This window comes from Bidens hawaiensis, unplaced genomic scaffold (genome assembly GCF_021521415.1).
Source record: "Bidens hawaiensis isolate Kalapana, Puna unplaced genomic scaffold, B.hawaiensis_p1.1 tig00017009_1, whole genome shotgun sequence".
Taxonomy (NCBI): Eukaryota; Viridiplantae; Streptophyta; class Magnoliopsida; order Asterales; family Asteraceae; genus Bidens; species Bidens hawaiensis.
This window is the reverse complement of record NW_027492574.1, coordinates 487,387-500,851: the sequence shown is the minus strand read 5'-3', so window position 1 is coordinate 500,851 and position 13,465 is coordinate 487,387. Positions and strand designations below refer to the sequence as shown.

Here is a 13,465-nt window from a genome sequence, read left to right as displayed (position 1 = left end):
GGCTTGTTTGGATAGATTTGGTGAGCATGCCCTCCACTGTAAGGAATTGCCGGGATTCAGGTATCGTCATGACTGGGTTAGAGATGTGTTATGGGATGTGCTTAGACGTGCCGGGATCTCAGCCAAGAAAGAGGCACCTGTTAACTTTTTGACTGATCCGCGTGAGGGAAGATCTACCCTGCGTCCTGCGGATGTTCTTGTGTTTGGCTGGGCAGGGGGTAAGCATGCGTGTGTTGACCTCACTGGGGTGTCCCCGTTGGTGGGGCTGAGAGACAGTGGCTTCGTACCGGGACAGGCGGTTTTGAGAGCGGAGTCTAGGAAGGTTGCTAAGCATGAGACATCGTGTTTGGAGAATCAGCACGTGTTCGTTCCATTTGCCTTCGACACTTTTGGATCCCTAGCTCCCGAGGTGGTTCGCTTCTTGGAGCGGGTGCAGAAGGTGGTCCACAGTGACTCGCAGAGCCCGAGGAACCAAGGATTTATATTTAGTAGAATAGGCTTTGCGATTCAAAAGGGGATAGCGGCGCAGCTTGTTGCTCGCTTACCCATTATCCAGATGTAGTTCGGTTTGTGTTATACTTCAGTTTTAAATTAAATTCATCTTCATGTCTAATCATATGGGTCATGATGCTTATACGAGCTATATGAGTTGGTGTTTTTACAAATCATATAACTTATATATTGTATTAGACTGAGAAAAAAAGCGACCAGCTAAATAACACACACCACTAGCAAATATACAGCAAACATAAAAAATTGTCGTCGATTCAACTCTTGTTCATACCAAATTCTTGTGTGGGAGTCAAAACTTTTATCATAGTAGGCCTTCAGACAATAGGTTCCCCTAAAACTGGTGACATGTCGGTTCACCAACGCTGTCTATGATCATAGGCGTGAATAACCTTATACTTTTTTTGAATGACCAAGGAATCTTCCAAACGAGCTACTAACTAAATTCATCACATCGGGATACACCCGTCTTTCGATCCGGGAAAAACTCTCACCTAAGGCCAGCATCCGTGAACACTCGCCCGAAGGCACGACAATGTGATGAGATAAAAACAGTTCAGTTCAAAGATCCAACTAGTGATATGATGAGATAGAAACGGTTCAGTTCAAAGATCCAACTACTGAACGCCTATTCGCCTAGTCTCCCGTCATCACTTATAGTGCCGCCGAAACTAAATTCTAGAGACAGAAATCAAACCTGGGTCACATGAAACACCAAATCTCTTCCTTATCACTCCATCACCGGCTCATTAACTAGTCATTAAACAAAAAAAATCATATAAAACATTAATTGAAGATACTTATTAGACTATAAGTTCCCAAAGCTTAACCATCATCAAGTAAACTGGACCGACCCATAATTTAAACATAAAATAAACTGGTTTGAAACCGATTATGCAGAAATCAATTAATCGAACCGAAACCAGACAAAACCTGACAAAAACCAGTCAAAACCATAACCAAAATCAATCATAACCTGATCAGTAAACCGATCATAAACCGATTTAACTTTTATTTACATAACCAAATCAGTTCCAACCCAAACAAGTTCTGCGTTTTAAACTCGTCATTGCACCTAATTTACTCTTACATAAAAAAATAAAAAAACATAAAATGAAGATAATGTAACCGATGATGAAATGGCAAAATCCAAACCACACATCTAAGACCAAGAAACCTTCCAAACTCACACACCCTCTTGCCTACTTCTAGAACCCTCTTCCTCACCTCCAAAACCCCTCAATCTTCAACACCCTTCAAGGGTTTTTCATTTCTGCAGCCACCCTTTAATCTTTAACACACAAACCCATCATGGCACCTGTTCTAAGCAGAAGTTTAACACCTGCTTCTGTTCTATTCTCTTCAAAATCCAATACCCAAAACAGGTTATTGTCAAGAAGTGGTTTCTTGCATCAAAATGGGTTGAAAAGTAATAATCTTTCTTGCTCTGGGTTGAAGTTAAAGGTGGGTAAGAGAGGTGGTAGTGTGGTGGTGAAGTGTGAGGCTTCTGCTGTTGCTGAGAAAGAAGGTGTTGAGGCTTCTGGGGAGAGTTTTGAGTACCAGGCTGAGGTGGGTTTGTTGTATTTATTATTATTATTATTTATTATTATTATTATTATTATTATTATTATTTTTATTATTTTGGTCTTTGTTTGTGATAAAGTTTATAACTTTAGTGTTTCTTTTAAGGTTCTTTCAATTTTTATTAACAAAATGTTTGCAATTTTCTAGGCTTATTATGTTTATGTTCTTGTTGACTTTTGAAAATTATATAATTATTGCTTATGAAGCTAAAAATCTTGAATTTTTATCAGTTTGGTTGAGATTGGGTTGCCAAGTTTCATAATTTTTTAGGGTTAGCTGTTTTTGATGCTCTTGATTGAAAATTTTATCTTAAAATTATTTACTTATTAGTTTATGATAAAGTTTATAACTTGTGTTTTTATTATTTTTGGTTGAAATTGGGTTAGTTTTGTAATATTTTAGGGTTGGTTGTCTTTGATGTTCTTGATATTTTGATTGATTGGGATATTGTTATCTATTTGTCTTTGTTTATGATAAAGTTCATATTTTTATGTTTCTTTTAAAAATTGTGTTTCAGTTTATCATGTTTATGTAGCTTAAAATCTTGAATTTGTATCATTTTGGTTGAAATTGGGTTGCCAAGTTTCATAATTTAATAGGGTTAGTTGTCTTTGATGTTTTTGATTGAAAATTTGTAATCTATTTGTGTTTATTTATGATAAAGCATATAGCTTGTGTGTTTCTTGTGATGATTTCTTAATGTTTATGAGCAAATTGTTTGTAGTTTTTCAGTCTTGTCATGTTTTTGTTCTTGTTGACTTTTAAAGAATCTTTAATGTGATGCTTATGAAGCTTATCATTTTGGTTGAAATATTCGGTTGCCAAGTTTAATAATATTATAGGGTTACTTATTCATATTTTTGACCGCCAATTTGTTATCTACTTGTCTTTATTTATGTTAAAGTTTATAACTTGGGTGTTTCTTGTAATGATTCATTAGTGTTTATGAACAAGTTGTTTGTAGTTTTTCAGTCTTATCATGTTTATGTTATTGTTGTCCTTTAAAGAATCTTTAATATAATGCTTATGAAGCTTAAAGTTTTAAATTTTTATCATTTTGGTTGAAATTGGGTTACCAAATTTCATAATTTTAAAGGGTTAATTATCCTTATCTTTGATGTTCTTGATATTTTGATTGATTGAAAGTTTATTATCTATATGTCTTTACTTATGATAAAGTTCATAACTTGCATTTCTTTTGAAATTTTCTCAATGTTTATGAGCAGAATGTTTGCAGTTTTTTAGTCTTTTCATGCTTATGGTCTTGTTGACTTTTCAAGATTCTTTAATGGTTTTCTCAATGTTTTTGAACAAAATGTTTGCAGTTTTTTTTAGTTTTTTTTTGTTTATGTTCTTGTTGATTTTTAAAGATTCTTTAACTGATGCTTATAAAACCTAAAATCTTGAATTTCGGATGCAGGTGTCTCGTTTGATGAATCTGATAGTTCATAGTTTATACAGCCACAAGGAAATTTTCCTCAGGGAACTTGTGAGGTAAAGACATCTCTTTCTGTTCTGCACTTATTATTAAGTTTATTGAAGATTTTGTGTAATTTGATTGAGCCCATGTTATCTATAACTATGTATGCTCATATTTTCTTCTTTTTTACCTTTTTTTTGTTTCAGTAATGCTAGTGATGCACTTGATAAACTAAGATTCTTAAGTGTAACCGACCCGTCATTACTCGGAGATGCTGGTGAGCTAGAGATCCGTATCAAACCCGACCCTGAGAAAGGGACCATCACAATTTCGTAAGACTCTTTACTTATTTCATTTGGAAAGATTTCGTTAAAAGTCGAATCAATATTCTAATTACAATTACTTTTTAGAGATACCGGTATTGGAATGACCCGAGAAGAGCTAATTGACTGTCTTGGAACCATTGCTCAAAGTGGCACTTCTAAATTCTTGAATGCACTTAAGGTACTTGTTCTTTTTCATCTTACAATCATTTACTAGTAACACATATGTAATTCAGATTTTTAATTTTTAATTTTTTTTATTATTATTTTTTTAATAGGAGAACAAGGATCTTGGAAGTGACAACAGTTTAATCGGTCAATTTGGTGTCGGGTTCTATTCGGCTTTTTTGGTTGCTGAAAAGGTATTTAATTTCATAATCATAACTTTTTTTTAATCTCTTCTTATAGTTAACTTTACTGTTTTGCTGATTTAAATATTGCATTTAAATAGGTTAGCGTGTCTACAAAGAGTCCCAAATCTGACAAACAATACATTTGGGAAGCGTCAGCCGATAGCAGCTCGTATGTAATTAAAGAAGAAACCGACCCCGAAAAGCAGATTCGCCGTGGAACAGAAATAACACTTTATTTGAAGGTAGTTTATATGTTTTTTTTTTCATAAAGTTTTTATTTTTCTTTGTAGTTTTTTATGTTTTGATTGTATTAATCGTTTTTTTGTTTGTATATAGGATGATGACAAATATGAGTTCACCGAGCCTAGCAGGGTCCAGGGTTTAGTGAAAAACTACTCACAGTTTGTTTCGTTTCCCATATACACGTGGCAAGAGAAATCAAGAACAGTTGAGGTTAGTTAGTTATAACTTCTAGTTACCATATTTTCATAAATAAGTATAAATAGTAATGTGATATTGTTGTTTTTGTTTACAGGTAGAAGAAGAGGAAGAACCGAAAGAAGGAGAAGAAACACCACCAGAGGTAACTTTAAGCGTGTTGACCTTTTGACCTGTGTTGACTTTGAGCTAGCTAGTTTCTTTTTTTTTTAAAACTAACACACTAATAATAATGCCTAGAGAAACATATTTTGTATTTAACCTTATTGTGTTATTATTATATTATTTTATTTTTTATAATTTTATTTTTTATAAAGTTTATGCTGTTTGTTACGGTTTTCAGGGCGAGAAGAAGAAAAAGACGATAACTGAAAAATACTGGGATTGGGAATTGGCCAATGAGACAAAACCTATATGGGTAAGTTAAACCACTTTAAATATATCTTTTAGACATTTATTTATTTTAGATTTTGGAATTTGTTAATTACATGATTAAAATGCAGATGAGGAATCCAAAGGAAGTTGAAAGAGATCAATATAACGAGTTTTACAAGAAGACATTCAACGAGTTTCTTGATCCACTTGCATACACTCACTTTACCACTGAGGTATGTACCGTTTAGTTTATTTTTAACATATTTAATATATTATTGTTATACAATAAAATTATTTTAATGCTAACAATTTGTGCAGGGTGAAGTGGAATTTAGAAGTGTAATCTACGTTCCCGGAATGGCACCAATGAACAATGAAGATGTAGTAAATCCCAAAACGAAGAATATCCGTCTTTATGTGAAACGTGTGTTTATTTCAGATGATTTCGATGGCGAATTGGTAAATGTGTTTCCATTAATTTAACAAGCAAAAAATAGCTAAAACGTATTTTAATTAAATATCCTAAATTTGATTTTTGACATGCAGTTTCCAAGATACTTGAGCTTTGTAAAGGGTGTGGTGGATTCTAATGATCTTCCTCTAAATGTTTCTCGAGAAATACTTCAAGAAAGTCGAATTGTACGTTAAAAATTCCATTTTTACTTAATAAAATATATTATCTTAATCTTATATATTAAAGACACTATTTTTTTATTTTTTTGTTCTTGTGCTACAGGTTAGAATAATGAGAAAGAGGCTTGTTAGGAAAACTTTTGATATGATACAAGAACTTGCAGACAATGAGAACAAAGAGGTTAATAATTTAATATATCTTAAATTTGTAACACTTTTTTTTATATATTAAGGTGTATATATAAGTTGAGTTTGATCATTGATGAAATGATTATAGGATTATAGAAAGTTTTGGGAGAATTTCGGCAAGTTTATAAAGTTGGGATGCATCGAGGACACCGGAAATCATAAAAGAATAACTCCATTGTTGCGGTTTTTCTCATCGAAAAGTGAAGACGAGTTGATATGTTTAGATGAATATATCGATAACATGAATGAAAAACAAAATGCGATTTATTATATTGCAACCGACAGCTTGAAAAGTGCTAAATTGGCTCCCTTTTTGGAAAAATTGGTGCAAAAGGATATCGAGGTATGCGTTTCTATCAAAAAGATTTAGACTTTATTAAAAACAAAAATGATTTGTGGGTCCCGTCTTTGAAGGTGTTATATTTAGTCGAGCCTATTGATGAGGTGGCGATTCAGAATCTTCAAACATATAAAGAAAAGAAATTTGTTGATGTGAGCAAGGAGGATCTTGAGCTTGGTAAGTTGACCTATAACTGGGCATTAAACGAACACGAATGGATCACATTTGTGTACATTCGTTTAACTTTTACTGAACAAGCGATTGAACACGAACAATTAACGCACATGCATAAATATGTAAATGAACGAACATATGCGAACTTCCCGTCAAACGGTTCGCAACAGTTTCTTGACCTTGGTGAGCTGACTTTTGACCAACCGTTGACTTGTAGGTGACACGGACGAGGTTAAAGAACGTGAAAACAAACAAGAATATATCCTTCTTTGTGACTGGATGAAACAACAGCTAGGTGACAAAGTTGCAAAAGTACAAATCTCAAACCGTTTAAGTTCTTCGCCTTGTGTTCTTGTTTCTGGCAAATTCGGCTGGTCTGCCAATATGGAACGGTCGGTATTCATTTAAAAAAACAATCTTTATGTTAAAAGATTAAATCTTTATGTTAAAATATTATTTTTCAGATTAATGAAAGCACAAACTCTTGGTGATACTTCAACTTTGGAGTTCATGAGGGGTAGAAGAATAATGGAAGTCAACCCTGATCATCCAATCATTAAAGACTTAAATGTAAGTAATTAGTAATTACATTTTTTACATTTTTTTAATAAAAAGTTAGTTTTTGGATTTATTTTTTTTATAATATTTTGCAGGCTGCATGTAAAAATGCACCAGAAAGTAGTGAGGCAAAGAGAGCTGTGGATCTTTTATATGAAACAGCTTTAATAGCAAGTGGATTTACTGTAAGCATTTATTTTAAAAACATTTTTTTTGAACTGCAAATTTCAATAGAAACAGGACCGAAAACCCCTCCCGAGAAGCTAGCAGGGGCCGAAAAACAAATGATTTGATTTATTTCTTTATTATTATTATTATTTTATGAAGATGATCTGGTGGGTCAATGGCCCGTCAGTGTTCGAATTGGCCGTTAAAATATTTATTATTATTATTATTATTATTATTATTATTATATATATATTTTTTACTTGTTTGATAATTTTTTATTTTGAATGTGCAGCCTGATAGTCCAGCTGAATTGGGCGGAAAGATTTATGAGATGATGGCGGTTGCTCTCGGTGGAAAGTGGGGAAGAGTTGAGGAAAGTGAAGGTGTTGACTCGAACGTTGACCCGACAATTGAGTCCGAGTCCACTAACGAGACGGAAGTTGTCGAGCCTTCTGAAGTTAGGACCGAAACTGACCCATGGAGTACATGATCGAGTATTAATCAATAAACGTCAGTCAGTCGTTAGAAATCGAATCGGGAGGGATACGGATTTTGGATTGAGAGTTTTATACTTTTATGATTTGGATTTATTGAAATATGGATTTTAGTTCATATTTATATTGAAACTTTGTGGTTTATTTACATTACCTTGCATTGCAAATTATTTAGTTTAAAAATAAGTTATACAAAATTTTGACTGTATATTATCAAATATATCTATCTATAATATTATATATAAACGAATAAATAAGATAACATGTAGCGATCAATCTTTCTCATTCTTTATATTTTATATGTTTTTTTGCGCTAAAAAGGCCATGCTTCCGTATATTAAATATTTAATAATTTAGCGAGAAAAAAGTCAATGAGAAAATTTAATAATTTAGGATATCCAATGAGAATCACTTCCGGTTTTATCGACGTGTTGAGCATGAGAATCAGAACCACGACAGTGTTCATAATTTGAAACTACTTCAGAGTCCATAATAAGCTTAGTATGCGCTTCAATAGTTCCACTTTTGATGATATACGCCATTCGGTAGCTTCTTATTCTCATGCTCACGACGACGACCAATCCCCAAGTAAGTTTCATGTTCTTGAATCTCAATCTGTTGAAAATTGGAGAAGAAACTAAGTAACCAATGCATGTATAAATGTACGGAGTGTATTGAATATATAAAATATAACAAGAGGGTATTTTGAGAGGGGGGATCCAGAATTTTTCTTCGCTGGGGCATAAACGAAACAGTATGTTACAACTGATCAAAACAGGTCTAATCTTCATAGGTTATTGAACCTCGATATATATATATATATAGTAACGGACGTTCCCCTTAGAAAAAGATAAACATTTCAACTTCTTTTATATTAAAAATGGTTCAAGTTACTAACTTATTTGAATTTTGAAAGAAAATAAAATTCAAATTTGATTACAATAATTTATAAACTAATCGTTTGTCAATAATTTTTTAAAAATAACCCAGTAAATTAATAAACGAATTTTTTTTTAAAACAAAGTTTTGATCATAAACTTGTAAAATCGATATCTTATCTTAAATCTTATTTTATATATATATAAAAGAAACATCCCTAAATTTCATTAAGCGATTGTTTTATTTGCAAATGAAGGTTTCTTATGCGTTTGATCCGAATTCAAGGGTATAGGTCTCATCAAACATATATACGCTCGTGCTCGAATTACCTTTTTAAATTACTATTATTAATATTACATATAATTATAATATATATACACGGATATATAATTACCTTGGCCCACTATCTAATATGTTATCAAACGGGTCCAGGACTGTAAATTACTATCCTAGCCGAGAGGTGCACAAAAAACCCATACCCGTAACCGGATCTGAAAAAATACCTGAAACCGTATCAGCAAAAAATATCCGGAACCGGTTTTTTTGATACTTGGGTATTCTATACCCGAAACCGGAACCGACCCTACCCGTAGGGTGTGGATAGGGTATGTTTTTTGAGCCCAATACCCGTACCCGGAACCGTACCCGGTTTACCCGGAACCGGTCATACCCTATACCCATACCCGGTTATACGTGATACCTGATACCAATTTTTTAATACCCGAAATAATGCATGAGTTTTTATAGTATATTTTTATGTTTACTTCACAACTTTTATGTTTAAGTTTTATTAAAATGCATATAATAATCTGTCCTTAATTTGGTTCATAGTTTTTGTAACATAGTTTAATTATTTTTTATAAATTACAAAGCATATTTAAATTTTAAACAAATTAAAAATTGAACACAAAAATTACAAATTCAAAACCGGGTATTACTACCCGGTCGTACCCGGACACATACCCGGTTATACCCCAAGCCGATCATACCCTACCCGAGTACATTGGGTTGAGTTTTTCTCCTCAATACCCTATCCAAACCCTACCTGATTTCTCTTAATACCCGATTTTCCAATATTCGATCATACCCGAAACCGGTTCCATACCCAAACCCGAGTATTAGAAAAAACCCGATTTATGCACCTCTACTACCGAGTTGTCTAATATCTAAAATTAAAAACTCTGTCCCATAAACAAATTACCAAAATTAGGTACTCAGCCACTCTTGTATACTCAAAACTCACTCGATGCTCAATCGAAAAATGCACGGTTAACACTCATTCGATTTTGGTTCGGTGTGTAAACAAGCCACGCAATGCTTGGAAATTCTTGTGCGATTTTGCTTGGTTTGTAAATGAGCTTCGTAAAGAGAACCCTCGCTTGATTCGGTTATTGATCAGCCCTATATATCCAAGATTGGAGGTATAACAGTAATGATACCCTTATAAATATATGACAACTCATTAAAAAAAAATTTCATCACCTCTTTTCTAGTATCAAACATAAAAAAAAACACTGATATTTAGTTATACTTAACAAATTAAACACCAACAAAATCCAAACATTCAAATTTCAAACAAACCAAACAAAACTAAAGAAACATAAACACAATACATCCTCAACTAAGCCACAACATCCTCTTGATCTTCATCCTTTACTTCCACAACACCTTGATCACCACCACCCGGTTTCTCGACACACACGACCGCAAAACACAACTGCCGACCTCTACGAAACGACCACACTTGAATCTTAGAATCCTCCCTCAAACACTCCTTATTCTCCATCCAAAAATCAAACCAACGTCTCTTCAAAACATAGTTCACACTACTTTGCATATTCCACATAGTCAACTCCATAGGCTTGTTATACACTTCCAATGTGGGCCCCACCAACAAAACCTCAATCTTGTTTTCTTTAGTGTTCAATGTCCGTGTCTCGTCCGTAGTCAAGAACTCAACATTATTCTCCATTTGTTTAACCGGTATACTCAACCGGTTTTGACTTTGTAACGTGTCCGAATAATATAACCTTTTTTGTATCACGAGTTGCAACTCGGTACCATTCAACTCGTTCGTCACAAACTCGTTTAACCTCTCGGTTACTTCATTAATCACCACGGGGGAACGAACGTATTTTTTCGGCACCTTTCTTTTCTTCTTAGCGGATGTTGTTGACGCTGACAACGTCCGCACTCTCCTCTTCTTTGCGGTCTCCTTTGACTTGTTTGTTGCTAAGCCTAACTCATTGTCACGTATGGATTTTAACATTGCATTCGCGTGTTTTTGGATTTTTAGAAGGTAAGAATCGTCTTCTTTGATCGTTGGTCTTCATTTGTGTGTTCTTGCCGCGGGTGCGTCTTCGATCATCGTAATATTATCAGCCATGAAAGGTATCGATAGAGGAAGAATAAAGAGTTGGGGTTTGGTTATATAACTTATATTATTTGGGTTTGTGTTATGTTATAATAGTTATGTTCATTGATGGTGTGTGTAGTTATAGGATTTGGATACGTGAATAAATTTGTAATTAAGGAGAATAATCATAATCTCCAACTTTGAGATTATTTCCATATATAAGATCATGTATAAAACAATATTTTAATAATGTGCATCTTTTTACTCCGTATTAATTTGTATGATTTTCTACATACAAGTTTTAATCTAGGATTTCCCATGAGAATCACTCGCGGTTTTATCGACGTGTTGAGCATGAGAATCAGAACCGCAACCACGGTGTTCATCATTTGAAACTACTTCAGAGTCCATAATAAGCTTTAATTCCACTTCTGATGATATACATCATTCAGCAGCTTCTGATTCTCATACTCACAACGACGAAAAATCCCCAAGTAAGTTCATGTTCTCGAATCTCAATCTGTTAAGAATTAGAGAAGAAACTAATGAACCAATGTATGTATAAATTTATGTTAGACATGTGATTCACTTTTAAATAGAAATCTTATATTCCCCTTATAAAAATATGTATTTCAACAACCTTTATATTAAAAAATCGTTTTAAGTTACTAACTAACTGATTTGAATTTTGAAAAAAAAAATACAAATTTGATTACTATAAATTATAAACTAATCGTTTGTCAATAATTTTTTTTAAAAATAACCCAGTAAATTAATAAACTAAAAACGATTTTGTTTTAAAAACAAAATTTTGATCATAAACTTGTAAAATCGATATCTTATCTTAAATATATATAAAAGAAACATCCCTAAATTCTCTCAAGTCACTAGATTGTTTTATTTGTAAATAAAAACTTTTTATACGTTTGACCCGAATTCACGGGTATGAGTCTCATCAAACATATATATGCTCGTGCTCGAATTACCTTTTTAAATTATTACTATTACTATTATTAATATTACATATAATTATAATATATATACACAGATATATACATTATTACATCTAGAGGTGCAAAAAAAACCTGAAACCGAAACCGGACACGACAAAAAAACCCGGAACCAGTTTTTTTATACCCGACCCAGCCCGTAGGGTACGGATAGGGTATGCATTTGGATGCGTGAATAGATTTGTAATTAAGGAAAATAATCATAATCTCTTAACTTTGAGATTGTTTCCATATATAAAACAATATTCTATGCATAATGTGTGTCTTTTTATTAATTTGTATGATTTTCTAGAATAATGAACATAGTACACATGGACTTAACTAACGGTGATTGATAAAAATTGAAATGACAATTCAAAATAATAGAAACATATATTATTTTTTAAAATTTGGATATGTTTAGAAAATATATATTAGGAAATCAGGGTAAGATATTTTGAAAACTCCTATGAGTCATGACAATTTTAAGAACCACCAAAAATATGTTTTTTTAGATTGAAAGAGCTCATATACACGAATATTTTCGTGTAAAATAAACTTCAAGAGAACTTAAAAAAAAAGACTGACAAAAATTATTATTTTCACATGTTACATACGTTCATGCATTTTTATATACACTGTTACATATGTAACATGCTAAAAATGGGGAGAAGTATATATGGACATATGGTCAATGTGTAAAACGATAGAATTTATAGTTGGATGTATGATAAAAAAAATAATAATAAATAAATAATATGATATGTAGCAGAAAGAGAATGAAGCCTCTTGTAATTTGAGGTTTTTTAGATGACTATGACTAATTACTATTTTGTATAATCTTTTATGACATTATGAGGTTCGTACATGACCATTATTTAGGTGGCCCGTACTTTTAACCTTTTTAATGTGTTTATATGTAAAATAGTTATAAAAAAGCTATAATGTTTAAAACCCAATAACAAAATGACATTTTAAACCCATTTTAAAAAAGCTTAAAATAGCATTTTTAAAAAACTAACCCATTTTTGCTTTGGCCCATCTAAACCCATATGCCATTTAACCCAATTAACAAATTAAGGTTCAGTTTTGGCCCATCTAAACCCATATGCCATTTAACCCAATTAACAAATTAAGGTTCAGTTTTGGCCCATATTCCAACTATCCTATGAATCACGTTAGGTCCATCGAGCAATCAAGCAATGCTTTGTAAGTTTGTATTGTGGTACGGGATGGCTGTAGTCATCCCGGTTTTTTTACGCAGCAGTGCAGATTTATGTGTTTTAGTTTGAAAATTTTTATATGTAATGTAAATTTACTTGTTTTTGTCCGAAAATTTTGAACTCGGTCACTTTGGTTCATGAAAATTTTTATACTTGTTGAGTCAGGCTACCCGCCATTTTTGGTGAAATCTATATTTTTGTTTCCCGCTACTCTCTCTTATAAACTAACTCTTACAATACACAATAATGGTTTAAATAACCATATTAGTGATTAAATATCTAAATTTTATTCTAATATTTAAAAAAAAAACTTACTAAATCTTCATTATTTGTTGTTTATAGTTTTCAAATCCTTATTTTAAAAAAAAACTTACTAAATCTTCATACACATTCAGATTTAATTTTATATTAATTATCATATATAATTTTTTGAACAGCATTCATATTATTTACACTTAA

At 32.4% G+C, this 13,465-nt stretch overlaps 1 protein-coding gene across 1 annotated transcript; it reads left to right on the top strand.

The window, feature by feature from the left end:
* The first annotated feature begins 1,659 nt into the window (after positions 1–1,659).
* LOC143552729 (heat shock protein 90-5, chloroplastic-like) lies at positions 1,660–7,707 on the top strand. Its single transcript, XM_077042877.1, has 19 exons — positions 1,660–2,079; positions 3,515–3,588; positions 3,721–3,846; positions 3,925–4,018; positions 4,116–4,199; positions 4,289–4,432; positions 4,527–4,643; positions 4,726–4,773; positions 4,972–5,046; positions 5,132–5,236; positions 5,322–5,462; positions 5,550–5,642; positions 5,740–5,817; positions 5,914–6,168; positions 6,240–6,342; positions 6,557–6,731; positions 6,804–6,909; positions 6,993–7,082; positions 7,358–7,707. The coding sequence occupies exons 1-19, from the start codon at positions 1,822–1,824 to the stop codon at positions 7,553–7,555; spliced, it is 2,364 nt and encodes a 787-aa protein (XP_076898992.1). The 5' UTR covers positions 1,660–1,821; the 3' UTR covers positions 7,556–7,707.
* The last annotated feature ends 5,758 nt before the right edge of the window (positions 7,708–13,465 follow it).

Excerpts from the sequence above, each read along its gene's own strand:
- LOC143552729 (XM_077042877.1), top strand. The coding sequence starts at position 1,822 with ATGGCACCTGTTCTAAGCAGAAGTTTAACACCTGCTTCTGTTCTATTC. Across the intron at positions 4,774-4,971 it reads GAGAAGAAACACCACCAGAG|GGCGAGAAGAAGAAAAAGAC; the intron begins GTAACTTTAAGC and ends TACGGTTTTCAG. Across the intron at positions 5,643-5,739 it reads TACTTCAAGAAAGTCGAATT|GTTAGAATAATGAGAAAGAG; the intron begins GTACGTTAAAAA and ends CTTGTGCTACAG.